This window comes from Cylas formicarius, unplaced genomic scaffold (genome assembly GCF_029955315.1).
Source record: "Cylas formicarius isolate icCylForm1 unplaced genomic scaffold, icCylForm1.1 PGA_scaffold_5__7_contigs__length_24384050, whole genome shotgun sequence".
Classification (NCBI taxonomy): Eukaryota; Metazoa; Arthropoda; class Insecta; order Coleoptera; family Brentidae; genus Cylas; species Cylas formicarius.
The window spans coordinates 18,173,384-18,201,363 of record NW_026844341.1 but is presented as its reverse complement, the minus strand read 5'-3'; the positions used below and the strand labels follow the sequence as shown (position 1 = coordinate 18,201,363).

Below are 27,980 nucleotides of genomic sequence, written 5' to 3'. Positions count from 1 at the left end.
GTTTTTCAATTTGTTCTCTCCTGTCTACCGAGCGTCTATCTGTCTCCCTCTAAACATCATTAGCCGCCATTGCGAGTAGACAGAAATATTGAGTGGACGAAGGCAAACGTCGCGCCTATTTTTGCAACCTAGTAGAATTTCCAACGACAACGGCTAGAAAGATGTAGCGCGCGTCCCCGCCAAGCCCCGTAGCGTTTCGAACGGCAGAATGAAAGAAATCGGGCGACGCAAGCCGCATCGATGTCACCAAAGCTAACCTCTAAAGCTGTTTGGTTTGGCGATTGGCGATTCTCGGACAAATCTTTACGCGGTTCGCGTTTGTCGCATTTGGAAGGACACGCTCAGGTGTCTCGTTTACCCGCGCGCGTTTTGCCGACGCCCGCGTGATCCGAGCCAAACTAGTTGCGTGTTGGTGTGTGATATGTGTGGTTTTTAAGTGAAAACATGAGCAAACGAAAAAGGACTAGCTCTTTAGCCAGCCGGGGGTCCCGGGACGAATCTCTAGACCGTATCGAGGCGTCAACGAGTAGCGGACCAACTATGAGGAAGAGAAAAAAACATTTCGATCCTGTAAGTTAAGACTATCAAAATACGCGGTCTTTTTTCATGGTTATTGCGCTAGGTGGAAGTGTGTCATCAATTGTACGACACTATTCGCAACCACAAAAAAAGCGACGGCAGCCTGTTGTGCGACTCTTTCATTCGGGTGCCGAAACGGAGACAGGAACCCAGTTATTATGATGTAGTCAACAATCCCATCGATTTGCTTAAGGTGCAGCAGAAACTGAAGACGGACGAGTACGAGGACGTCGACGATTTGCAAAACGACATAGAACTCATTGTAAATAATACCAAAGCATTTTATAAGAAGAACTCGCACGAGTACAAAGACGCCACCGAGCTGTGGGAGCTGTTTCTGTCCAATAAAAATAAGTAAGTATTGGTGTGGTGTGTGGTGGCGATCCGTGAGTTTATTTGGGCTTGTGTGGGGAACAGGATATTAAACATTGAGGAGGAGTCGAAATCAGAACCGAAAAGGTTCAGCGTACCACGGTCTCAACGCTCCACTCCCAAAACCCCAAACAATGTGAGCCGGAACAGTGTAAACCACAATAATTCTTCATTAAACGACTCAGGTGTTTCGAATAACATCGGTGGCGATGAGGAGGGCCAATACGAAGAATTATTCAATACGGTCATGACTGCCAAGGATGAGCACAAAAAACTGCTTAATACTTACTTTCAGGTAGGTGTGTGGTTTGTGACAGGCGTATTTGTTTTAAAGTTGGTGTTTGAAGGTGTTGCCCTCAAAAACGAAATACCCGGAATATTACGAGGTGGTCGAGCAGCCCATCGATTTGAAACGCATCGCCATCAAGATACAGAAGAACGAGTACATCAGCATTCTAGGTTTGGAGCGCGACCTCATGCTGATGTGCAAAAATGCGTGCCTGTTCAACGAGCCCGCCTCCCAGATATACAAGAGCGCAAAGAAATTGAAACAGGTCAACATAACCTATAAAAATAAATAATCTCGAGTCCGTTGCATATGTGCTAAAGAACATCCCAAATTATTTATACAGATGGTCCCGATTATAATGGAGAAACTTTAAGGCATAATCAGCAGATAAAAATAAGTTAAAAAGTTCATATAAACTTATCTCCTAAAATGCTTAATTTTGGAGAGGGTCGAAATGTTGTGAAAAAAATCTCTTTTTTGCGATAAACTATTAGGGTATCACTTTTTTTATTATCTAAAACAAAAACAAATGCTGTAAATTTGCTTTTAAGTGGCAATAATATCTACTAAGTTTCAGAGCAATGTCTAGCATGGGTAAAATTGTGTTCGCAGATCATTCAGGAGAAGCGCGTCGAAATAATAGAGCGAGCGAGTAAACCGCCGCCCGCGACGCCGCCCCCGGCCTCCAAACCGAACGACCGGAACAAGGGGCGCAGACCTCGAAGCTATATCGCGACCATAGCAGCGGTAAAAGATGAGGACGAGGACGAGGAAGAGTCCGAGCCGGAGGCGGCCGAGGTCATCGAGGACGATAAAACGAGCGATTTTGTTAGTCAATCCGCCCCTTGACGTAACCGCGCCCCTTAATTGGCCACGTTTCAGGTATGTCCCGAGCCTGACAACCCTCAGTGGAAACTGTTCGAGATGGTGTGCAAGATGGAGGGCTCGAACGGGACTTTGCTCAGCGAGCCGTTTTGGAAGCTGCCGTCGCGCCGCATTTATCCGGACTATTACAAGGAGATCAAGAATCCGCTGTCTCTCGCCCAGATCCGACGAAAGCTGACCAGCAAATCTTACGGCACCCTAAGCGAGGTGGCCGGCGATTTGACAGTGATGTTCGAGAACGCGAAAAAATACAACATCCCCTCGTCCAAATTGTACAAGGTGGGTAGTCGGTGTGGGTTTTTTAAAAAAAGAAAGTGATGGTGGGGTGCCCCAAAGGGCTGTTCTTGGGCCGCAAATATACCATGAAGATCAGTGAGCGCAGTGAAAAATATGTTGCCAAAATTTACAGAATATATAAGTTGTCCGGCTCTCCCTAAATCTATTGTCACCTGTTTTTATAGTCGCAGATTACCAATAAGAATACAAACAAAAAGGAATAAAATAACGTATACTTAAATAGCACCTGGTACATTGTAATTGAAATACAAATATTCATCAGAAGAATAAAAATGCTGAAAAGCGCATTAAAAAAACTTAACGGACCAATAATTTGGACCAGTTTGACACCTCTCCAAGCGGCAGTCTGGTTTGATGGTCATGCAATTCCTCGTAAGTGGTAAATAGATGCGTATTTTTCCTTATAAATAATAGATTTTCTAAGATGCACAACAAGGGCAATGTAAGAATTTCCAAGCCTCGAAAGGCATTTTTACAGTCCTCTCGATAACCAAATCCACTAATTGCTTCTCGTTGTAATCTGAACCTGTCAGCAGAATGGCCCCATATTAAGATCGCATATAGGAGATGTGAATAAAAAAGTGCAAAATATGAACACCAGGAGAGACATTTTTGGTTAAGAGTCAAAGCAAATACAAATTTTTGGTCAGTTTCTGAGCAACAAAGTCTATATGGAAGTCCCACTGAAGTTTTGGGTCAATATAGATGCCGAGAAATCTGGTATTTATTTTATTAAAATTAACTGTACCTAAATTTCGCATGGAAAAAGTCACTGTCTTTGTTTTATCATTATTTAAAACTAATTTATTTGCACTAAACCAGTGTTCAGCCTTTTGCTGTGCGATCCTAGAACTCTCTAATCATCATCATCAGCAAAAAATGTGGAAACAGATGTAAGATCCACAAGGGGAAGGTCATTTATCTATATTAAAAATAATATGGGGCCCAAAATTGAGCCGTGGGGGCACTCCAATGTTGACCTCACTCTGTGCTGATGTCACTCCAGAGTACTTAATCACCTCGCATCTATTGCCAAGGTCAGATTGCATCAAACTAATAATGCAATTTGAAAAATTATAAGCCTGTAACTTGCGCAGAATAATTCGATGATCGACACAGTCGAAGGATTTGGTGAGATCACAAAATAATACAGTGTTATATTGCCAATTCTAGAATACATCTGTAATGTCTGGAAAAGTGTCGCCTTGAATACGTAAATTTATAAGTTTTGTGTTGAGGCAGTAATATTTCATTCTTGACAGGCTTCATTAACCTCGTGCTTATGTCAAATACGTTTCGACTATTTTTATTTTTGAGACTATTTATGATTTCCCTAACTTCATTAAAACTAAGTTCAGAATGCATAAAATGAGATGATAGTTCAATTTGGCCCCTGACTTACAAGAGACTGAGCTATATTTGCAAAATAAGTGTTGAATTCATCAGCGGTTATGATATCTGATGAGGGCTTTCCTGTACAGATTGCTATTTTTGTTTATAACATCCCACGTGCATTTGGTGTTGTTAGAAAATAATTCTGATAAGAAAGCCGTCTTATGGCTAAAGTACTTCTTTGAGACATAGACATACAATCAATGTACATTTTAAATTATGTATCTGTATTTTATTTTATGTATGTTAAAATATTGCATACTTGGGCTGTATTTTAGACACTATTTATATATTTATGTTCAACACAGCTCTCATTCATATGGATTAATAAAACTTATTGTTATTAATTGCGCTACTCACCCACCTTATATAGGTTGGGTATAATTAGATATATAATAGTCCGATATATAAGGTAAAGGTCGGTTATACAGTTTACATAAGAAAAGAGGAATAAAGATAGTAACAGAAAACAGCGATAACAGAATTTTGTTTCTGTGGTACCTAAATGGTAACACCCCAGTAAAAAGCCAGTGCATAAAAAGTTGATCAAACCGATCCATGTAACAGTAAATTTAATTAGTTTTTTTTTTTCGCACGCCCCAATGTATAATTGCACAAACAATGAAACATAAAGGACAGTGTACGGGGATTCGGCATCCCAACAGTAGCAACTGGGACGCGAGGGTGGGGACAGGTAGTCGGGGACTCTGCCTAGAGTGAGGCAACTTATATGTCCAGTAAACTTTGGTATTGGTTTAGATGCTGTTAAAAAGCAAGAAGCTTGTTGTTAGGGAAGCAAACTTTTTCGTATGACATAATGAAGTGTTGATGTCCTCCATTGTATCTTTGTCGCAGGACGCGGTCAAACTGCAAAAGGCGATGCAGGCGAAGGTGCAAGAACTACTTGACATTGATCAGGTAACACAAAGAGTCACTAACAAAACAACACGAAAGGTATGCCCGTCCATTCGCTTATTTATATTTCATTTCTAACTACGTTTTTTTTTTTTTTCGTTTCACTTTGTCGCTTTTTTTGTTTTCTCATTTTATCGTCAAATTTTTTCGTATATTGACCGCCGTAACGCGCACCCCGAATTGTTAATTTAAGTCGAGCGACGCCGATTCAGACTCGCCGCTCAAGCGCAAACCCTGCAAGCTGAAGAACGTCAGCCCCATGGGCACGCCCCTGCGCGGCAGGCCGCCCAAGGACTTCGTGCCGCTGAAAAAACGCCTCTTTGCCCTCTGCAAGTATATGCTCGACTATACGGTAACGTCATGTGCGCTTCCGCAATTCCACCACGGCTTAACCACGCCCCCTCCTATGTTGCAGTGCGAGGACGGTCGCAAGCCTATACTCGCGTTCATGGAGAAGCCGTCGAAGAAGCTCTACTCGGAGTACTACGAGGTGATCGCCGAGCCGATCGATTTCCTCGAGATCGAAGCGAAGATCAAAGCGGACCAGTACAGTTGCGAAAAGGATCTCGTCAAAGACTTCAAGCTGATGTTCGCGAATTGCCGCGAGTTCAACGAGGAAAACTCGCCGATTTACGACGACGCCAACCTTCTCGAAAAACACCTGATGGACAAGATGGGGCCGCTACTCAACGCGCCCGAGAAAGAAGTGGTCAAGAAAGAGCGCCGCGACAAAGATCACCAGGTCAAAGTGTGAGTGACGCGTGTGAGTATTTTCCGCGGTAAATCTTGAAACGCCTCCCGTCTTGCAGTTACCGGCCACGTAAGCAGCTGACTCCGCTGGAGAGGTCGCTGAAGACGCTGTTCGAGACGATCCGCGACTACAAGGATCCGAAAGGAGACCGTCAACTGTCGCAGATATTCATGAAACTGCCGTCGCGGATGGAGTATCAGGACTACTACGAGGTGATCAAGCACCCGATCGACATGGAGAAGATCGCGCACAAGGTGAAGAACAACATCTACGAAAGCGTGGACGAACTGGCCGCCGACTTCGTGCTGATGCTCGAGAACGCGTGCAAATTCAACGAGCCCGACTCGCAGATCTACAAGGACGCGCTCGTGCTTCAACGGCTCGTGTCCCGGACCCGTTTGCAGCTCAAGGAGGAGGCGGAAGGGGACTCGGCGCCGGACGTCGCGGCCGCCGTGCAAGATATTCTGCTCACCCTCTTCACCACCGTCTACAATCACCAGGACGAGGAGGGTCGCTGCTACAGCGACTCGATGGCCGAGCTGCCCGAGCACGACGAGATCGACGGCAAAAAGTGAGTCACACGATAGGCCGCGGGGCCTTCATTCACCGGTGGTTTTATAGGGTGCGCGCGCTATCCCTGGACCTGATCAAGCGACGTCTCGACAAGAGCCTCTACAAGCGCCTCGACACCTTCCAAAACGACTTCTTCGCGTGCCTGGAGCGCGCCAGGCGCCTCTCGCGCACCGACTCGCAGGTGTTCGAGGACTCCGTCGAGCTGCAGATGTTTTTCATCGCGCAGCGCGACGAACTGTGCAAGAGCGGCGAGCTGCTGCACTCGCCCGCCCTCAACTACAGGTGCGTCGACGTCCCCGGCCGTGCGCTCCGTCCCCTTCCAGACACCCGGTAACTCTTTGTTTTCAGCGCGGACGACGCGCGCGCCGACGTCGAGCACGTGCGCCACGGTAAAACCCTGCAGGAATCGCTCGAGGAGGAGACGGAGACGCGCAGTTCCGAGGACTCGCTGCTCAAAGGCTCCGCCGGCACAAACGGCAACCTCGAGGAGACGATGACGTGCAACCAGAAGACGTATCAGGTCGGCGACTACGTCTACGTCGAGGCGAAGGAACCGGTAAGCGCGTGGCTTCGAAAAATGAGCGTCGCGTCGCCGATACGGCCGATTTCTGCGCAGAACTGCGAGCCGCACATCCTCCAAATCGAGCGGCTGTGGGAGAAGGACGGCAAGCAGATGCTCTACGGCAACGTGTATCTGCGTCCGGACGAGACGTACCACGTGACCACTAGGAAATTTCTCGAGAAGGAGGTGTTCAAGTCGGAACGGCACTCGGCGGTACCGTTGGAGGACGTGACCGGACGGTGCTGCGTCGTCGGCATCAAGCAGTACTTTACGATGCGGCCGGAGGGCTACGACGAGAAGGACGTCTACGTGAGCGAGTCGCGTTACAACTGTCGCGGCCGTTGCTTCAAGAAAATCAAAATCTTCCCGGAATCGTCGGTGAAGTTGGTGGCGCGCGACGAGCCGCTCGCGCCGAAAAGGGTGATGTCCGTCTTCAGGGAAAGGCTCGAGAAACACAAGGACGAACTGGCCGAGTTGCAGGAGCAAGAGCGACTGATCGAGCAAGACTTGCAGGTGCGTTTCCTTCTCCTTCAGTTAAATTAATAAAACAAGTCTGCAGGTCGCACTGTCTACATTTGTTATTTTCTTCGACAAAAATGTTCGCCGTTCGTATTAAGTTTTGGCCAAATTGTGGAATTATAAAAATTGTAATAATAGATCCAGGCCCTGTAATCAGCTGGTGCTTGGTACAATAGCTGCATACAGACGTGGTATAGATGAATAGGGAACTTGGAACAAAATATTAATTTGAAAAATATTGTTTATAAAAGTAAGTTTATACTCTTAAATCAACCACAGTTCAGAAAAAAAAAATAATTTCGTAGTTCTATCTGACCAATTGTGACGTCAATTCGCTGGTGAGACCACCCGCCAGCCGGACGATAGCAATGAGAAGCTATTAGAGAACGACAACGCGTTCATGTCGATGATTTTAATTTTAACTTTAGTCACGATCCTGTCGCTTGCTTTTGTTATCTTGTGATTAGTATAAAAAGAAAGTTTTTTACACGAGCCAAAAATAAACGTAAATAATATAATTCTCGGCCTATAACCTGAATACCTGATATTTGGTATGCGGAATTTCTATACATACAACAAATGCATTAAATAAATTTAAAAAAAGTTTAAGTTCCCTATTGTCCCTCATTAGATGCAATTTTATTTTTGGTTATCGTTCATTTAGGGGTATGATGAACAAGATGCTATTTCTTCTTGTATTGCAAAGAATAATTGACACTCGAGTTTTTTCTAGTAATTCCACTGTTGTTTTTCGAAGAGACAGTAACTTTCAATTACATTTAGTACTCTGACGTCCGTGATGTTTTCTGCTTTAGAACAACAAAAGAATTCTGTTCGTTATTTTGATTGGTTTTGATAAGCTTTTCTATGGCCCGGTGTCGGTTTCTATTTAGGCGTAGCAATTGAAGTACGCAGTATGATAAGGAGAGTAAATTGAAAATTTGTTTTTCCAGAATGTTGTGGCGGACATATCGATGGAAATCGACGATGGTAACACATACTACGAACAGTACAACACGATATGCTCAGGGGTGGTAAAAACGGGTGACTTCGTCTACGTGGTGGCGGACGGAGGGCGGCAGGTCGTCGCTCAGATCGACAGCGTGTGGGATACGAAAGAGTGAGTGCAATATTTCCCTACCATATGCATTACTATTTTGTGGATGCGTGGATGTGGTCTTAAATTTTTATGTTGAATAACGAATATAGCAAGATTTAAAACTATGAAATGTAGCTGCCAAGACTTCCCTATTGATTGCATATGATTTTTTTTTCTACTTTGTGGGGCTATAATTTTGATATGCATTGTTTTAATGCGTAGCATCCATTTCATAAGCATACATTTTGTTAAAATTTAGTTGTCCAAATTGTTATTTATTTATAGCTTAACATGAAAACTTTTATATGACAATATTATGCTATAATAATTTGAACATTACAGATGACTTTAATGTACATTCGTGTTTGGTTTTAATTGGAGCGTATTTCAAATATAGACTATATGAAAATATACACAGTCATACTAGAAAAAATTTTGATTTTTTGTAATTGGAAGTTTCGACATTGTTTGTGTATCAACAAATAAATATTACAATACACATGACAGTTGACATTGACAGTTTTCATTATTTTAAAATTTATTGAAATAAATTTAAAATGATAATAATAAGAATAATAATAGACTTTATTTAGTTAATTTGGCATAAACTATTTGCTTACCTTAAAAATAACAAAAGACACATCACACCATGGTTGTTTAAATTAAGTTTACACATTTTCGTTAAGTACATATTTATATATTAAAAGGGAAAAAAAACTAAACCTATGTCTGCCTCTGTTTAATTTTCTATTTTTTTCTTTTATATCACTGAAATAAACCAGGTTTTTAGTTTGTTTGGAAGATAATTTATTGTCGCGTTTAGAAGGGAATGGGGTAGGCTATTATAATAATAAATAATGAGACCATTAAATCTTAGAGTTAACTTATTCACGTCTCTTGTAAAAATGATTTTTTTAGAGGTATTCGGGGTATCTCGTTTTAATGATCCTGAAAGACACGCATAAAACTCACGCAGCATTTTTACACAGTGGTTAAAGATAGAAAGAACAAGCAAAGAGTTGCAGTTATATGGTATGCTTTGGGCTAAAAAGTACATATGCCGAGAGCACACAACCCAGCTGTGTCGAGAATGTAAAAATGGTTAGCAATAAAACTCTAGAAAAGGTGGATAATACCACATAAAATTATAAATAAGGTTTAATGTTTTACCGTTGTAGATTTATTTAAATTCGTTTTGTTTATTTTTCATTTGATGACATAAAGTAAAGTAAATTCTAAAAAAAACTAGTTTTGCTGACCGATATAAAACTTAGTAAAGAATTTTTAATTTTTGTGCGCTTGCAATGATGTAAGTTTTTTGGCGACTGTATGACCGTGTTAAATCTGCGATAGTAATTTTGACTCCCGTTACACAGCGGTAAGTGTTACTTTCGCGGGCCGTGGTTCGTGTCGCCCGCCGAGGTCCCCAATCCGTTCAACAAGCTGTACTATAAGAACGAACTGCTGCTGTCGACGCTCGATGACGTCAACCCGCTCGTCAGCATCGTCGGCAAGTGCGCGGTCCTCGACTATAACGATTATATCTCTTGTAAGTAATATGGGGCGACGTGGTTTTATCTCGAAGGGAACACGACAAATGGTCGAATGTTCAAATGGTCGAAAATCCCGAACGGCGTTCGGTCCCGTTTCGGAAAGTCTCGTCTCGCGAGGGATCTCGATGTAACAGCCGTTCAAATGGCATACTTTGCAATTTGACAGTCGATACTAGATAAGTGTAATCCGAATATGAATTAGGAAAACGGTGCTTGTTTTAAAGATCACCGGACATACATCGGTTTGCTAAATCCGCACAGGACGAAGGGTGCTGCAACCCGCATTCAAAAGAATATTTTTTATTAACCCGTGAGTATCTTTTGAATATTTTGTCACCGGCTAAGGTAAGGTTGACGTCTATCAAATCAAATTTATCGGAATTTTATGACTAACAACTTTCATAACAAACTTTATTTTTTAGCAACATAGGTAGGGTTTACACATGATGATGGGAATAAAACTGATTATAAGCTGACTGAATTCACTGTGCCATTTGTCCTAGCCAGTTGCGAGTGAGCCTTGGGATAACACAGATTTATGGGCCCCTACCTCTAGCCTACTTTACAAATAAAATGGGGTATTTCCCATAGCAACATGAATCACATAAAAATGTGCTTATGGCAATACAAAAACACTTTAAATCTACAGCATCGCGGACTTGACTTTTGGCCCCTGCGAGGACCAGAAATGTCCCTAATGGCCCCACCAAATTTTTTGTTGTTCCATTGGTGTGGCAGAAAATATTTGTACAGATTGTTCTCTTTTATGATGTAAAACTGTTCAAATGGTTGAAATGAAACAAAAATTTTAAGCACAAACATTTGAATAATTATTCCCAAAACCTACTATTTCTGCCATAATTTTTTCCCATCCACATTTCGCCTTGTATTTGAAGTACAATCCACAGTGCCTTGTCCAAGTAAAAGCCTATCATAATACCATTTTTCATTTTTATGAGAAAGGTATTTTTTTAATAAACGTCAAATATATTTATTTATTAATTAAATCACTTTAAAATAATTTAAGACTTTAATATTTATTATTATTTATTTATTTATTTATAGTTATTTAATATTTATTTTTGGTTCCTATTAACTTATACAAAGGTAGAGGTTACCTACCTAAAAAATATAAAATACTTGCTAATCCGAGAAAAAAATCAAAATTTATGCCCATATTTGATGAAGGGTAGGTCCAACAACTCGCTTGCTGCCAGAACTATAGTCCAGTCTTTCAGTTCTACAGGTACATTCGATTGCCTCCACCTTTGCATAGAGGTACATATTGAGTTGAAGGAAGTATGACACCTTAGGCATTTCTAAAACTATGTTAACATAATTGCAAATTATTAATACTTATATAGTTTCAGTTGTACACACTTCTACAAATATTTTTAATACTAATAACTTTTTTTACCTTGTCACAAGTCTACTAGATATATTCTTTCGGTCTCCTTTGTCTCTTACACACGGTTGCAACTCCTGTCTTGTATTTGGTCCTTCAAGTGTTCATGATTATGTTGCCCCTTCCTTAAGATGACTACACCATTCACTTTTCCTGATGCTTGATATTTTGTTTCTGTGCTTCTGAGATATCTTTTTGCAATAACTCGAATATATCGATATCAATATTTATTAACCTTTAAACCTATACAGCGTTGAATAATGTTATAAGATACGACGTTTTTGCACTAAACATGCAAAATGCCTTTTTTTTATCTCGTTCCGTTACACCTTCTGCGTGAATAATACATAAAGTCGTCATGAAAAACTATTTGTTAAGAGGTTCTGTTCCTGTTCTGCATTACCCTATGAATTTACTACCCACAATTAACTAAATTCCTGTTTAAAATAAGTAATAAAACGTGAACATTTGAACATTCGATTATTTGCTACCATCTCGTCTCGAATCGTAACGACGTATTTTTTAGTCCGCCCGACGGAGGTGCCCGAGCAGGATATCTTCATCTGCACCTCGCTGTACGACGAGATCAACAGGCAGATGAAGAAACTCCCGCCCGACGGCTTGAAGAAGTACAACCACAAGCCGGACGTGCTCGAGGACGAGATCTATTACTTCCCGAGGCTGCTGAACCCGCAAAAGGTGAGAGCGTAGGCCCTCGCGCCCCGCCCACCGCCGATAGTCGCGCGAACCTTCATACGCGGATAAAACGTGGCGTACATTCATGGAATATTTGACCGAACGTTGCCATTTTTTTCTGTTTTTCACGTGTATCTGCGCCGGTTTTTGTCGACCACTGTCCCGCATCTTGCGTTCCCGGGAGGCGGGGCGGGGCGGCCGAGTAGTTCGAATCGACCACCGGCACGCGACATTCTCCGCCTTGCCTGAGGTTGCGTGTCCCGCTTTGTGTGCTTTTTCTCTCTCTCGTCCTGGCTTGTTTTTTTTGTTTTTAATTTTTTTTCTTCCGCGTGCGCGCATGCGTGTCTGTGCTGTGTTCCAGGTGGACGCTAGGCGCGCGCTGAACGCCAAGCTGAGGCGCAAACTGATGGCCGACGATCGGGTGAGTACACTCCCTTTGGTTGGCCGTAACCACGTAAGATTTTATCGAAACGGTGTTTGGGCTCTTAAAGACCATTAAAAATATTCATACATTGGTTGAAAAGTGCATGGGGGGCGTCAAAAGGGTTTATATAGATTTTGGAAAAAAAATCCGGGCCGTGAAATGGTGACATTAATTTCCCCAACTTTATATATATATATATATATATATATATATATATATATATATATATATATATATATATATATATATATATATATATATATATATATATATATATATATATATATATATATATATATATATATATATATATATATATATATAATTTATTAGAGTCCATTAATACATTAATTTATTATGGTTAAAATTGCACACAGCATCTTGCAATTTTTTAAGAGATGACTGCGAAATTGAGGTATTCCTGATATTGTTCGGATAATGGAGTTGTTTGTTCTAAAATTCCTTTTTTTACTGTTAAGCGTCTTGATTTAGGAACAAAAATTTGATCGGCCTGAATGTTTTTTACTAAAATTTATCTGTTCTTTAAGCTTCGTTAAGGTTTTTGGGAGCGCTACGATGGGATATTTTAAACTCTGAGCAACTTAACGCGAAAAATTCAGATATATTTACGTCCCAGAATGCCCAGTTTTCGGGATGCAAGGTGTCAAACTTTCATCTCTTTTGTTTTTCAATTACTATTCAAAAAGAAACAGGAAAATCCCTAGAAATATATTCTATTCAGTTTTATAGAATGTAGAAGGGAATTTAGATTTTATTAATTTTTTCAATCAAAAGAACATTTGGTAGGTATGAAAAAGGTTTTTTTGTTGTTTCGATCTTAATTATATTTTTACTACTTAATTATATATCTCCTTAATTATTATCATAAAGGGAAATGCGACCAAAACTTCATATATTGTGCCCTAACGTTGCTCGAAAATTAGTATTTTGTAACATATGTGTATGCATCACATATTCCATCCTAAAATTATATGTATAAAATTTTCATTTTTTTTTTTAACAAAAGAAGAAAGGTAATCAGTATCTCGATTAAATTAGAATAAAAAATGTTCAGAATTTCACAATTTTTTAATAATTTCTCAGCTGTTTCGGCAACTCAGTGCCTTTATCAATTACATGAATCCTCAACCTCCACAATTATATTCTTTAATTAAATTACACAAAGAGGATATGCCAATAAGGCCTGTAGTTTCTTTTGTAACAGCACCATCAGTTAAATTCTCAACAAGATTAGCAAAAAAATTTAGAATATCATACTGCCTTTAAACCTAGATATGTTATCAGAAATTCATTCATTCAATATTCTCACTGAGAGACAGGAAGGCTTGCCAGATAGTTTAATAATTTGTTTAGACCAAGTTTTTTTTCAATTTAATGGTCAATTTTGGGATACTTAGTCCACTACTTGCAGGACAATTTAGAAAATATCATACATAAACATCCTCTGATGGTTTAGACGTACATTTCTTGTTTCGCTAGAACGGAAAGACAACTGCAGTAAAATTTACCATAGAGACGGAACTAGATAACTCTTTAAATATAACTATAACTAAACTACAGAAGAAATTAGATTTTTCCATTTACCATAAACCCTCACACATGAACACAATAATACATAATAACTCAAATCACCCTTACACCCAAAATCGCTACCTTTATGCTTTTATCCACATGTTACCACCACTTTCCACATAAATTTTTAAAGAAGAATTAAATATTATAAAACAAATAGCTTTTAGCAATGGTTAGATTATAAGCAAAAAGCAGTTTCAAATAACTCTGAACTATATCTAACCCAAAACCTAGCAAGAAAATTTATCCATCTAAACATCATAGAGCATTTTTAACAAAAACAATTAATCTAAATTACGAAAAAACTCAAAAATCCGGATCATGTTCCAAAATTTATATCGGACCTACAGGTAGAAACAGGTAAGAAACGCATTAAAGAAACATAAAAGAGCGTATAAAAATAACGGTTGGGATTCTATCTGTGCCATTCATTTATATTCAGAAATTCCACATCTGACGAGAATTTTAATATTTTACATAATGTAAAATAAAGTAAAAAATTAAATTTGTTGGAAGCTATGGATATTAATAAAATGAGATATTCGAATCGATTACTTAATGACCAATTGGATTCAAATGCGTCTCCCTTGTTAAATTTAAATTTATAATCCTATACCGGTAATCAATGATAAAGGCGCAACGTTGCCGAAGCAGCTCTCATAAATCATAAAAAACTGTGAAAATAGGAAAAATTTTTGTTCTAATTTATTGTGTTAAATGAATTTTCATCAAGTAAAAGCCACCTCAGTTCAAGTAATCATTATCATTGGTTTCTTGTCGTTTGTCCACCACAAATGTTTGTGAGTAAACTTTATTTACAGAATTTTAATCTAATCACTTTTTTTACTAAATCGCTTTTGTAAAAAATAGATATGGCACCGCTATTCTCATTATATTTTGCAAATATTTTTTATGTGGTTCAGCAAGAAGTATTTTATATTGCTTAAGTTTATATTGTTTCTCGACCCATCTTCGACAATGAAAATACTTAAAAACGCCGGGTTAGGTTGGAATTTAACCGTCGCTTCATCACAACTTTCCGGTCGACCCCCGTACGCACTTTCGAAACATCCCCCGTTTCGATGCTTACGTCCCGCGATTCAAATTTGGCGCCGAGCGCGACGTTCCACGGCCGGACCCGAACGACACGTTAACTGTCAAAAATCAGTTCCGGTCCTGGCGAAAGCGAGCAAAGTGCAGTGGCGTTTTGTTGCTGTCCGAGTTTTTCATCGTTTTAAAAGTGTTTTTGCGGGTGCCCGAAACCGCGGTAGTTTTCTTTTTTCCGCGGAAAATGTAAGCCTCTCGCGACGCGCGCGCCAACACTAGAATTATCATGGATACCTCGATGGAAACGGCCTCGTTCAGCGGCAACGTAAGCGTCAACATTTTTTGGTGACTTTATAGGTGTCGGTCGTCCTCTTGAAACGGTATCGGTTCCGCGTTGCACACCAAAAAAAATCTGGTTTCTAATTCCGCCGACAGCGATTCGGAGATCCGGACTGTTTTAATTCCACCGATCGAACCGGACGAAAGATAAAACCCTATCGATGATAAGGCGTTGCCTAAAATAGTTTTTTTTTTTGTTTAGCGGGCTGTATTTTTATCGCATCGGTATTTGGGTTACTTCGGCGCGTAAATAGAATCTGCGCCGCGCTAAACGGGGTCGACGGACTAACTTTTCAATCATTTATATGATTTTCGTTTTGTTTAGGTTATCGTTTTATTTTCGTGCAATGATAACCGTTTTTTTTTCTCTGAAACGGGAACGCCACGTATCGGGCCCCCCTCGCTTAAAACTGACCTTTGCAGGAGTCGTCGCCCGTGACCCTAACCAAAATGACGGACATGGACGTAATCATGGAGGACTCGCTGGACGGTGGACCACCGTCGGTGGGTTCGGGAGAAATACCGGCGGTGGTATCGATGCCGGGGAGCAACGGGGGCGCCGCCCTAACGCCCGCGTCGACGAAAAAGCCGAGCAGCAAGGTATTTTGTAAATGGAGCATGGTGTATCTTATGGGGCTGTACCTGTGGCATTGTTTAGAGGCGGAATTATAGGTCTTGTTGGATTTCCGAAGGGGGGGGTTGGTGGTAGTGGTGGTGGTGGTGGTAAGGGTTGAGAAAATTCCATGAGTGTGCTGGGGGTTGATTTTGTACTCTTGAAGCAGCCGGTCGTGATCTGTAGGGATTTGATCTCGACAAAGGGTTCGGGCATGCTAATTTTGGGGTAAAATTTAGGGAGCCGCCTTTTTTAAATAGCGAGTGACAGAATGAATGCGGAAAAAATGTAAAAATAGTTGATGGAGAGACGGAATAGCAATACTTAGACTACAAACTGTAATCTCTAAAACTAAATTGAGAATACCTGAAACAGTGTTTTTATTTCTTATAAAACGAAAAAAAAATGCCATTAATTTCAAAATATTGAACTAATTGTTTAGCAGTTGGAAGTAGAGATGTAGGCCGATAATTTTCAACATCAAAGTTACCATTTTTAAATTCTGGTGTTACTAGAGCTTTTTTAAAAATGGCTGGAAAAGTTTCGTGAGGGACAGTAATATTTCATTCTTGACAGACACTATTAACCGCGTGCTTATGCCAAATACGTCTCTACTGTTTTTTTTTTTTGAGACTATTTATTATTTCCCTAACAGCATTAAAAATAAGTTCAGCAAGAGTAAAATGAGATGATAGTTCAATTTGGCCCCTTATTTACAACAGACTGAGCTATATTTGCAAAATAAGCATTGAATTCATGAGCGGTCATGATATCTGATGAGGGCTTTCCTGTACCAATTGCTCTATTTTTATTTATAACATCCCACATGCATTTGGCGTTGTTAGTTGATGAATGTATCAAACTATCATTGGCTTCGATCTTAGTTCTACTTATTGTAGCTCGATAAAGCTTTTTATAATCTTTGTATTGATGTTTAAAGAGAATATTACTTCTGTATTGCGGAAAGTACCGAATGCACAGTCATTCAAGCCTATTCGTTTTATAATAAGCCTGGTTTTACAATATGGCTTCTTAGCTATCGTTTACACCCTACCACATCAAGGATATAGAAAACTGTCAAATTTATTTCATCAACGTAATTATGCCATAAAATAAAGTTCTTTTAACAGCTATATTAAATTAAGGATGGTGTGAATTAGTTTTGCTTTCTATTTGTTTAATCATCTGTTTCTTTTCATTCTTTATACGCTTTATTAAGTTGTTTAATTAAAAATGTTAACAATTAAAAAGCAAATGGCGTTTATTTTTAATTGTTTTACTTATTCCGAGGTTAAAATTCGGGCATAACAAAATAATGATAAACGGCGATACGTTAACCGTAAATAGTGTTAATTGTTAAAAATAAGAGAGCTCTGTCGCTGGCGCTATTTAAAAGGCGTCCCATCGCCTTAAAAAAAAAAGACCCAAGGCCCTAATTTTTGACATTGTACTTCCCGCAGAAGAACAACAAGAACAAGGTGGTGACGGGGTACATATTGTACTCGCGAGAGGTGCGCAAACAAGTGGTGCAAAACAATCCGGAGTCGAAATTCGGCGACATCAGCCGCATAGTGGGCAGCGAGTGGAAGTCGCTGGCGACGAGCGAGAAACAGGTGTGGGAGGAACGAGCGTCGCGGCTCAACGAGGAGACAAAGGCGCAGCTCCTGCTCGAGGAGCAAAACTGCCCTAGTCCGGCGCCGTCCGGCGGCGCCGCTCCCGCCGACCAGGTGTTTGAGTGCTTGTGGGACAACTGCGACTACCAGTTCGAGGAGCTGACCGATTGCTCCGAGCACACGATCAAGGACTCGAAGGAATCCCAGGGCCACGTGCAGGCCTACTTCCAGGAGCGGCCGGGCGAGGAGATGTACTGCAAATGGCGTAACTGTTCGCGCATCAAGAAGAACCTGCAGCCGTTCCCGAACCTCGCCCGTCTCATAAGGCACGTGCGCGACATGCACATCAACAAGGGCAACGGACGGAGCGTCGCGCCCGAAAACAGGAGCAAGTGAGTTTTTCGTTTTGCGCGACAAAACTCTGGCAAAATGCGCGTAGAACCGAAATCCCTTTCGATTCGACTAGTGCAAAAATTTTTATTCAATGTCAGACATAAAAAATTGAGGTTTTTTTCCATATTTCTCGAAAACGGCAAGTTTTATCGTGAAAATAGGTCAGACGAAAGTTATAGATCACAAAAATTGTTCAGACACTTCAGACTCACCATTCGCGCAATATCGCGGTTTGCACTATTAGAAAATTTATATTTCACATAATATTCATTAGAATCATAAACAGTTTCTTGTGTTGTACTGACAGTTAGTGCATACGGGCCTAACCACACTTGAACTTGATAATACACACGATACAAATGCTGACAGGCAGAAGCAGATATTGGAGGTAGACAAGACAACTGTACTATTTTATTGTTCCATGCAGATTTTACAAACTTCAAATGTCTATATTTTTCTATGCAATCAGTTTACTGTTGTGTTACTGTACTACTGTTTTACCTCTTTTAAAAAATGTCGTAAATGCATATAAAAATAAAATATGAAAAATAAATTATCTCGTGCCGAAATGTGTGCATATTATGTAAAATATAAATTTTCTAATAGGGAAGCCGCGATATCTCACGAATGGTGAGTCGTGAGAAAAAAATGTACCCGAACAATTTTCGTGGGGAATGTATTTGCACGATAGAACCGTTTTCGAGAAAGATGTAACAAACCACAATTTTGTACGTTTAACCTTGAATAAATTTTTTTGCACAAGTCGAATCGAAAGGAATTTTTGACATTTCATGTACAACGGTGTGCTTAACGTTTCTGTCAATTTTTAATTCTATGGAATTTTGTTTAGTTTTACTGGATTACTTAGTACAGGCGACAAATTATCCAACAGTCAGGAAATTACATCAACGACTAACTAACCAAACGAACCGAAACAGATAACAACTAGGTTGAAAAACCAAAAACTTTGGCTTTTTTCTCAATTTCCCGGTGTGCATTTCATTAAATAAAAGAAAAACTTATTTGTAAATGTAAAAAATTGATAAGAATTTTCAAACGCCCCTCGGTAAAACCGAAAATTAACCAAAAAGTAATTGTTTTACTTCCGGATTTATAGTTTTTTCATATACGTTATTCTCTGATGCATGAATACAATTACTGTATCCGTCGTTTTAATGATGATCAAATGAAGTGATGGGAAGTAAAAAAAAAATGCAACTCGCTGTCGAATTGAAAATTGTCCATTGTTCCATGAAGTTAATTAACGAAAAAAAAATGTATTTCATTAATCACTAGTGAGTATTATATCTATTAATAACCTTAATTTTAAAAGTATGATATATGGTCATATTGGTTCGTTGCTGATTTTCTGTTCTTCTTGAGACATTTTCCACTGGAATCACTACTATCCTACTATCTATGAAATCTGTCCCGTCGCTTCAAAAATGTGTGCGTTAACTGCCGTTTTATTTTTTAATGTAAATTTGTCACGTGTGCGCAGGAACTTTATCGGCAACCGGACAATGCCGGTGCTGCAGCCGGCCATATCGACCGCCGCCGAAGTTTCAACCGGTTGGTTTACAAAAAAAATGCATATTTTTTGACCGTTTCGTTTTCATTAGCATGCTGCCCAACGTTGTCGGCTCAAAATCCTCGTGCGGATTTTGGCGTAAAGTGTAGTTGTTTTTACTAGTGATGAGCAAAAAATACAAACGGTGTTTCTTGAATATTTATAAATAAATTTGTTGTGGTCAGGGTCAAAAAAGTCTTGGCATCCGGTAAATTTTTTGCAAGAGCTGGCAACGTTGTTGCGACCCTCGTTTCGTGGTTCTTGCGGTATTTCTTGCGTTCCGTAGAATAGTGCGATGCGTTTGTTTTTTTGTTTTCTCCTTTTATTTCCTTTTTGTTGTGGTAGGAACTTCAGGCCGTCGAGTAAGGTCGCAGTGGTAAACCGCCCGACCCAATCCGCCACCCCCAATCCCCGTGAGTTGACTTTTTTATTTTATTTTTTGTTCCGTTTAGCGTCGCCCATGGTGGGCGGGTGTGCTGCGCGCCGCCGTCTCCGCGCGTGTCCTATTTGAAACTTGAAAAGTGTAAAAAGAAAAATATTGAGATGGAAACATGTAAACTAGTGATGACTTGTTGATAGGCTATTTGGTACCTGGACCAAAATTATTATAGAGCTTAACTTTGCCTAATATTTATTATTCCAAAACCGCAGCTCCTTATAGAACACCATGGCGAGCAGACCCTTATATTTCGACCAGAAATGTAGTGCTTTTACATTTTAAAGTGTTGAAAAACAGGAACCTTCAAAAAATGTTTAATTGTAAGATTCTAATAAATGTTTATCTGTATTCTTGTAACTTACCTTTATCTACACCGAATATAATCTATTATCTTAAAAATGATTGTTGTTTACAAATCAAAGAACTATGTAGAAGACACAACAATACAAGAAGAAGAATGTTGTTAATCGACAGGTACACAAGACAAAAATCAGGTACATAAATACTTACTGGAAGGATCACAGTCCGTAATATATATGAACATATTGCAATTTAGATTACACTATTAAGAACGATACATATCACCTGATGTTAAAATAAACGCTTGTACTTATTCGAAAATACGACGCATCAAATTTAAAACGGTCCATTTACCTTCCAAATAAAAATTTCAAGTTTCGTTACGGTCCATATCAGGCAAGACCTGCTTAATGCAGAATAAACATCCGATGGGATGGGTTTTACGACGGTCCTGCGAAGGTCTGCTGTTAAGGTATAGAATAACGTCAAAGCAATAAATGCACTATAATTTTGGTCTAACCATAACTGTCAAATACATTTTTGTGACTGTTTCGGCTTTTGTGCGTTTTTTAATTGTATAATTCTTAATTATATTTTATACTTTATTATTTTAGATTTTCATTGAAATTTTAAAATTTCATTTGTAATTCTAATATTTTCAAAGCAATATCTGAATAATTAAAAATTGAAACAATCGTTTAAACTGAGCGACCAATCGGTTTGTTTGGATCCCAAGCTTCGACAAATCTCAAAAAATAGCCGTCAGACTAATATTTTGACATCAAAAGTGTACTGCTTGGTAATGTTTACCTTTTATGAAATGAATAGTAATAATAATCAAATACATCAATACAATACAAAATTGTGGACGTATAGCGGAGGTGCGCAGCGCGCCTGAAACCTGATTGATCTGGCAGCAGAACTAATTTGCTTCGACTGATTCCCACATCCAACACCACCCCCCCAGTAGGGTTTCCCCCGTAAAAGTTGTCACCATTGCATGTCCAGCACGAGCATGTTGTGGGCGTAGGGGGCGGGGCGACCGAGGCCTGACCTGACCAGTACTGAGAAGCATACTACGTCATTGACGATTATCTACATCTATTTTCCTATACAAAAAAAAAATTGTTTCTAAAAAATAAAAGGTTGCAAACTTTTTTGGTTTAAATAGCTGCTTTTGGTAAGTTAATCATTTTATCATCATCAACGGGAGAGGTGCTTCTTGGTTAATAAAAAAAGGTTCATTATCATGTAAATCAACCGCAAAATCAATCAGCATTAATAAGAAATTACTTTTCCCACTGGGGAATAATAATAATAACAAATTACCTTTATTGTTATATATTGTTATTTACAAATATACAGTAGAGAAAAGGCGAAGTCTAGCAAAACTAGCAAAAGCTCCTATGAAACCTCTTAAATGTTTAAATTGAAAACTAAGTAGGAAGTTACATTGGTAAAGTATAATAGATAAATGTAATAGTAATGTTGAACAATAGAAAGTTATTAAAAGTAAAAATAAAAAGATCAACATTGAAAATTCAAATTATTTGAGTAGATAGTAGTTTCAACCTGAAATATTTTTTAAAGAATTTAATTGAATGGGATTTTACTGAATCCGGGTATACTATTAAAAATTGCAACAGCAAAGATAAGCGATATCGTGGCGGTGAGAGTCTGTAATGGATTAGATATGCTAATAGTTTGAAAATCCATACACGCCAAAAAGTAAGTACTGTCAATTTTTAATCATTTAAGTTCCCGGATTTTGTGGGAAATTCTATCAAATTTACGCAAGTTGAAAATAAATCTGCAACAGCTGTTTTGAATTTTTTCCAATCTATATTTATCTATACTATCAAGATATGGATAATAGAGGACCAAACCATAGTTCATAATCGAAAGGATTGAGCTAAAAGTTTCCATGAACTGAAATTAAGGACAGTTCTATGCCTGTATAAATAAGACTTTTTACCATCAAAGATACATATTTTAGTCTACAATCAAATATAACACCAAGGTTTTTATTACAATTCACAATTTTCAAACGTTCACCGTTAATTATTAAATACATTTGGAATATTTGTTCAATGTTAGGTTTAGAGGAAAAGAACATTACGCTGCATTTTTTAGCATTAAGTTGACGATTAGGCTATAAATATCAGAAATATAAATTAAGAATAATATAGGCCCAAGGACAGAACCTTGCGGTACACCTGATGAAACAGGGAGAAATTGAGGACTTGCATTGTCAAGGGTAACTCTCTGATCTCTGTTAGCTAAGTAGTTTTCAAAAAATCGAGTCGAAACATTATGGATGCCGTAGTAACTCGATTTGGTGCACATAAGTTTATGGTCAAGCCGATCAAAGGCTTTAGAGTAATCTAAAAATATAAGTGCAGTCGCAAGACCATTATCTAAAGAACTAATAATGTGATCATTGATGTGTAAAAATCTCGGGGAACGCAGAAAACGCAGTACCAGATGGTTGATCGCTTCTCGGCGTCGGCCACGCCCCCTTCAAACAGACAAACAATCGGCGCTTAATAATGTGACGTTTCTTTTTTTTTTTCGCGACAGCTGCGTGCAATTCGTTTAGTTCTGCCGCCGGAGGTTTCTGTACGTCATCAGGTAAAGTAAAAAACGAGCGACGCTAAGGAAGTCGCCTGTCCGTTAACACTGTTTTTTATTTTTCGTAAACAGCTTCGGGGAATAGCACGTCGGTAACCGCGGCCACGCCCCAGAAACCGTCCGAGCCGATATTCATATCGGTCCCACCCAGACCTCAACGGGTCCTACATTCCGAGGCGTATATCAGGTAGGTCCGTCGCGTTAACTTTTCCTGTTAACCCATTGCACTTGTATATACAGTTGTCTAGGTCTACATACAACGCTATGTATTGATCCACTCTGTATAACGAATTTCTCACTCTCCATACCGAAAGAAAAAAGGGCACATCAGGTAACAAAGTAAGGAATGTTGGCCGACTTGTAGTTAATAGTCTCTTAGCTCAGAATTCCTTACCCTAATCATCTAATTACCGAGATCCTGGTCGTCCTAAGTGTTTTTATTGTAATAAGCGATTATGTTAATGCCTTATGTATGTATAAAAGCACACCATAGTTTCAATCAGTTCTAATTTGACTTAGTGAATACGGCGAATAAGCGACAAATTTTATCTCTAAATGATGATGATTGCTTTAATTCGGGTGATACAACGGGGAGAAATGAAAAGTGATGTGGGACGTCGATACGGACTTACACCGTCGACTGTATAGACGATTTGGAAGTGCAATGAAAAATCATTCAGACTGCCAAAATTTGAAGATTTGGATCGGGCAATGTTGCAGTGGTTCCAACAGCAACGTCTTAAAAATGTACCGCTCCCTGGACCTATCGTAAAACTAAAAGCAGAAAAGTTTGCTGAACAGCTTGGCATTATCGAATTCTAGGGTTCGGAGCAATGGTTGGGGAAGCTCAAACAAAAACACGGTATAAATTATGGACAGAAAAGTGGCGAATCCCGTGATGTCGACAGAAACGATTGGCTGGAGAAGACGTGGCCAAAACTAACAGAAAAGTACCCTGCTGACGACATTTTTAATGCTGACGAAACTGGTATTTTTTAAAAAATGACGCCAGATAAAACTCTTAAATTTCGAAGCGAAAAGTGTGTGGGTGGAAAACTTTATAAACGTATAGCACTGTTAGTGGCTGCCAATATGAGTGGGAGAGAAAAAAGAAAGCTAGTCATGATTGGAAAATCAACTAACCCACGATGTTTTAAGAACATCAAGCATTTGCCGGTCATTTACAAGGCAAACAAGTCTCCATGGATGACATCGCAAATTTTTGAAGAGGAGATATGGAAACGGGATGCAGAAATAAAGGGGTGGAAAACATTACTTCTCTTAGATAACTGCCCAGCACATCCCCATATTCCAAATCTACGGAATATTGAATTGGCATTTATTCCAGCCAAAACAATTGTATTACAGCCGATGGACCAGAGCTTAATAAAAAGTGTTAAGAGTTGATACAGGAAAAACAAAGCAGTTTCAAACAACAATTACGTTTACAAATGAGGAGTTGCAAGAAGTCAAAGTACGAGATGCGTATTGGCATACTAAAAAAATTGAAAAGAAAATTATTTGAAGCATTAAATGTTGTTCTTAAATATTTGTATAAAATGTTCCTAAGTAGATGTTAAGATATGTATATAAAATAATTAAATATTACAGAACACATATGCGTATTGTTATTTTTCAAGTGCTTTATAACGAAATTCGCAATTTCGCTGTGCTCGGACTATTATTTTATCTACGTTTTTTATTTATCTACTTGGATTTTTTTATATTGGATTTTTTTTAATTAAAAAAATCCCCTTATAAAAACTATGTTTTTTTTTAATATTTTATTGTTATCACCACTACCTAAATAAACTCAGACACAATATAAAAAAATTACATCCTATAATCTTGTAGTTTATGGTATCGTTCGAAGCAGTCAACAATGTATTGTCAAGGCTTACGGGTGCAAGTGTCACAAATACATCTAGGTTTCCGCGTGCTGCCTTGTACTTTACGCTTAGAACATACCGCACAGTCTTTTGTCTTTCCATCATTTTGTAGTAGAATATGTAATTTACCATTTAGCCGCTCTTTTGTATCTACAGATCATGGTCTGCCAGAAATTTTGGTTCACCGTCCAAAGTTTTTTGTCATCTCGCCAACCAATTCCCAACAAACTTTCATTGTTTTTTTGTTTTGGCCCCGTTGTGAAATTTTATATAATAAATATGCATTGACACTAGAAATTTCGGGTGCCCAGGAAAATAACTTTGGCCATTATTTTAAAGACTTCCACAACCGCCTAAATTATATTCTTTAGTTAAATTACATAAACAATTAGGTTAGACCAGTGGTGTCTTATGTAACAGCTCCAGCAGTTAAACTCTCTACAAAATTAGTAAATATTTTTAAATTCCACACAGATTTTAAACCAAAATTTGCAATAAAAAATTATTTTGAATTAATCAACAAAATTAAAGATATCAAAATCCCTTCTAACGCAACTCTATTGTCTTTTGATGTACAAAACTTATATAGATTATATAGATTTAGTAGATTTTACCCTAACTCGGGAAGAGGTTAACCCATTGGTGAAACAAGATTTATTAGATTGCTTAATAGTATCTTTAGACCAAAATTATTTTGAATTTAATGGACAGATTTATATCTCTAAAGAAGGTTTGATTATTGGAAACCTACTTAGTCCTTTGTTAGCCGAGATTTTTATGGATAATTTGGAAAATATCATACTAGAACATCCTTTAAGTAAAAGGTTTTTATGGTGGTATAGATATGTGGACGATGTCTTTGCTTGCTTTGTTGGAACGGACAGACAATTGGATTCTTTTTTAAATTACATTAACTCAATACATAATCGTATAAAATTCACTTTCGAGATTGAATAGGATAACTCTATTAATTTTTTAGACGTAACTATTACGAAAGTGCAAAACAAATTAGATTTTTCAATATATCATAAACCTTCACACACGGACGCAGTCATACATAACAGCTCATATCACCCTTATACACACAAAATGGCTGCATTTAACTCTTTTATACACAGACTTCTTAATACGCCACTCTCAACAGAAAATTACAACAAAGAACTTAATATCATTAAACAAATTACACTGAACAACGGCTACAATCCGTCCATTATATATAAAATTATAAATAAAAAACAAGTACAGACAACAGTAAACTCTATTTATCCGAAACCAAATACAGAACACGAACAATTTAAAACAATTACATACATAGGAGAACCTAGAGAAAAAGTTTCAAAACATTTGTCAAAATGTGGTTTAAAAATAGCTTTCAGAACTAACAACACAATAGGAAAATATTTAAAAAACAATAAATCGAAATGTCCAATATCCCAAAAATCGGGTGTCTACAGGTTGAAATGTGGATCTTGTCCTAAAATTTATATTGGACAAACAGGTAGATCCTTCAATAAACGCATTAACGAACATATAATAGCGTTTAAAAACAATAGTCTAGATTCTAATTATGCTACACACTTAAACACAGAAAAACACATTTTTGACGACAATTTTGATATTTTACATACAACCACAAAAAGTAGAAAATTAAATTTATTGGAAGCCATGGAGATTAACATAATGAGACATTCAAATGAATTGCTTAACGATCAATTAGATTTAAATTCTCGCAACAACATTAACTAAGGTTTTATGGTCATTTTTCGGTATATATAGTATCAGGTAGTTTGTAAATATTACATTTGATAAAGACACGGTGTTGTCGAAACAATTGTCATGTCATAATATATAATTTCGTGAAAATCTGAACTTTTAGTTCTTATTTATTTTGATAAATGGATTTTCATCAAGTAAAAGCCACCTCAGTACAATTTTTAAAGACTTCCTCAGAAAACAGTATGATAGATATGATAGAATCAGGTATAAATTTGCTGTTGATTTGAATAGTACCTGTCAAATGAACATTTAGTTTTAACCATTCTTCTGCAAGTGTCGAGTTCTTATAGTATCTATCGGTGTAAAAATGATATCCTCTTCATCCTGGGTTCATCCAGAAGTAAATAGAATCCTGTATGGTACCTGATTGTGGCGCGTGACTTCTTGCCATGGACCAAAGTTACCAGGTTGTGATATATTCTCGTTTTCATCACTACTGCTTGAACTTGATGGTAAAGGTATGGTCTTTTAGTAACTGTAATATCACTACCACTACTAGAGTCACTAATATTATCACTATCCAATCTATCATTTTCAGGCGCGTCAAGAGAAAATTCACCGTCACTACTTTGCAATTCATTTTCAATTTCATCTTGTAAAATTTTCTTGGGCCTTTGATTTTTTTTTTCTAAATATACACCGAACTTTATCCAGTCATGTTAGTTATAAAACTGAGTTATATTCTAAATGCAAAAATGGTGTACATGTGAACTGAAGTGGTTGAAATATATACATCAACATATTTAAACTAAACAGCTTACTATGGCGTGTATAAAATAAATATCATGCTGTCTTTTATTTTTATGTAAACATGTCCTCAACGAAGGTTTGAGAAAGCAATTTAGAAATATTAGAAATGAGCTTAGAGGATAACAGACCAGCCAACCTGCTACAATGATAAGTCGTGCCTCCTATACGGCGACATACGAGTGCAATGGGTTAAAGACTCTATTTAGCCATTACTGTTACCTACTACACTGGTCTATGGAGGTGTGTGTTAGACGTAAAATTTTTGGCAGGTACATTGAGGGCCTGCAGGCGGACCAGAAACACATTACCAATTGGGAGCGGACGCTACACGTGACGCAGGAAAACGTCCAGATTCCCGACACGGAGAAGCTACAGCACGTGGCCACGTGGCTGGGCAAAAGGGCGGACCAGCACGATAACGTAGTCGCGGCCCTGTGGACGCTCAGGAACCAACTACTAAAGGACACTCTATGTTTGCATAAGACTCTGTAGGAGGCGGCCGTGCCGCGCGTGTTGTTTCGTTCCTGGTGTATATTGTTTGCGTCTATCCCTCAGTTGTAGCCCATAGCTTTTCCCCGCAGAAAGTATTTATTTTTTTCTCGCCCTACAGGGCGGTTTCGTTTAAGAGATGATTTTTGTTTCTTTAGTCGTTAACGGATTATTTTCTAATTTTATAGCGAGGAGGAATTTGCAGTAAAAGATTTTCGTCTTTCGCT

The 27,980-nt window shown here is 38.5% G+C and overlaps 1 protein-coding gene across 5 annotated transcripts; it reads left to right on the top strand.

Annotated features, from left to right (window-relative positions):
• The first annotated feature begins 42 nt into the window (after nt 1–42).
• LOC132702526 (protein polybromo-1) lies at nt 43–27,974 on the top strand. 5 transcript variants are annotated; one of them, XM_060671206.1, is made up of 23 exons: nt 43–570; nt 623–933; nt 997–1,246; nt 1,299–1,505; nt 1,853–2,068; nt 2,123–2,404; nt 4,670–4,768; nt 4,923–5,081; nt 5,145–5,479; nt 5,539–6,051; nt 6,102–6,335; nt 6,402–6,609; nt 6,670–7,128; nt 8,088–8,254; nt 9,610–9,782; nt 11,718–11,890; nt 12,249–12,308; nt 15,714–15,890; nt 17,364–17,908; nt 19,825–19,892; nt 22,799–22,849; nt 22,922–23,036; nt 27,534–27,974. In XM_060671206.1, exons 1-23 carry the CDS (start codon nt 445–447, stop codon nt 27,754–27,756), a joined length of 5,151 nt encoding a protein of 1,716 aa, XP_060527189.1. In that variant the 5' UTR covers nt 43–444; the 3' UTR covers nt 27,757–27,974. The 5 variants fall into 5 exon arrangements, with proteins under 5 accessions (XP_060527189.1, XP_060527188.1, XP_060527193.1 ...); XM_060671205.1 differs by lacking the exon at nt 19,825–19,892 and adding an exon at nt 19,411–19,481; XM_060671210.1 differs by lacking the exon at nt 12,249–12,308.
• Nucleotides 27,975–27,980: the final 6 nt, after the last annotated feature.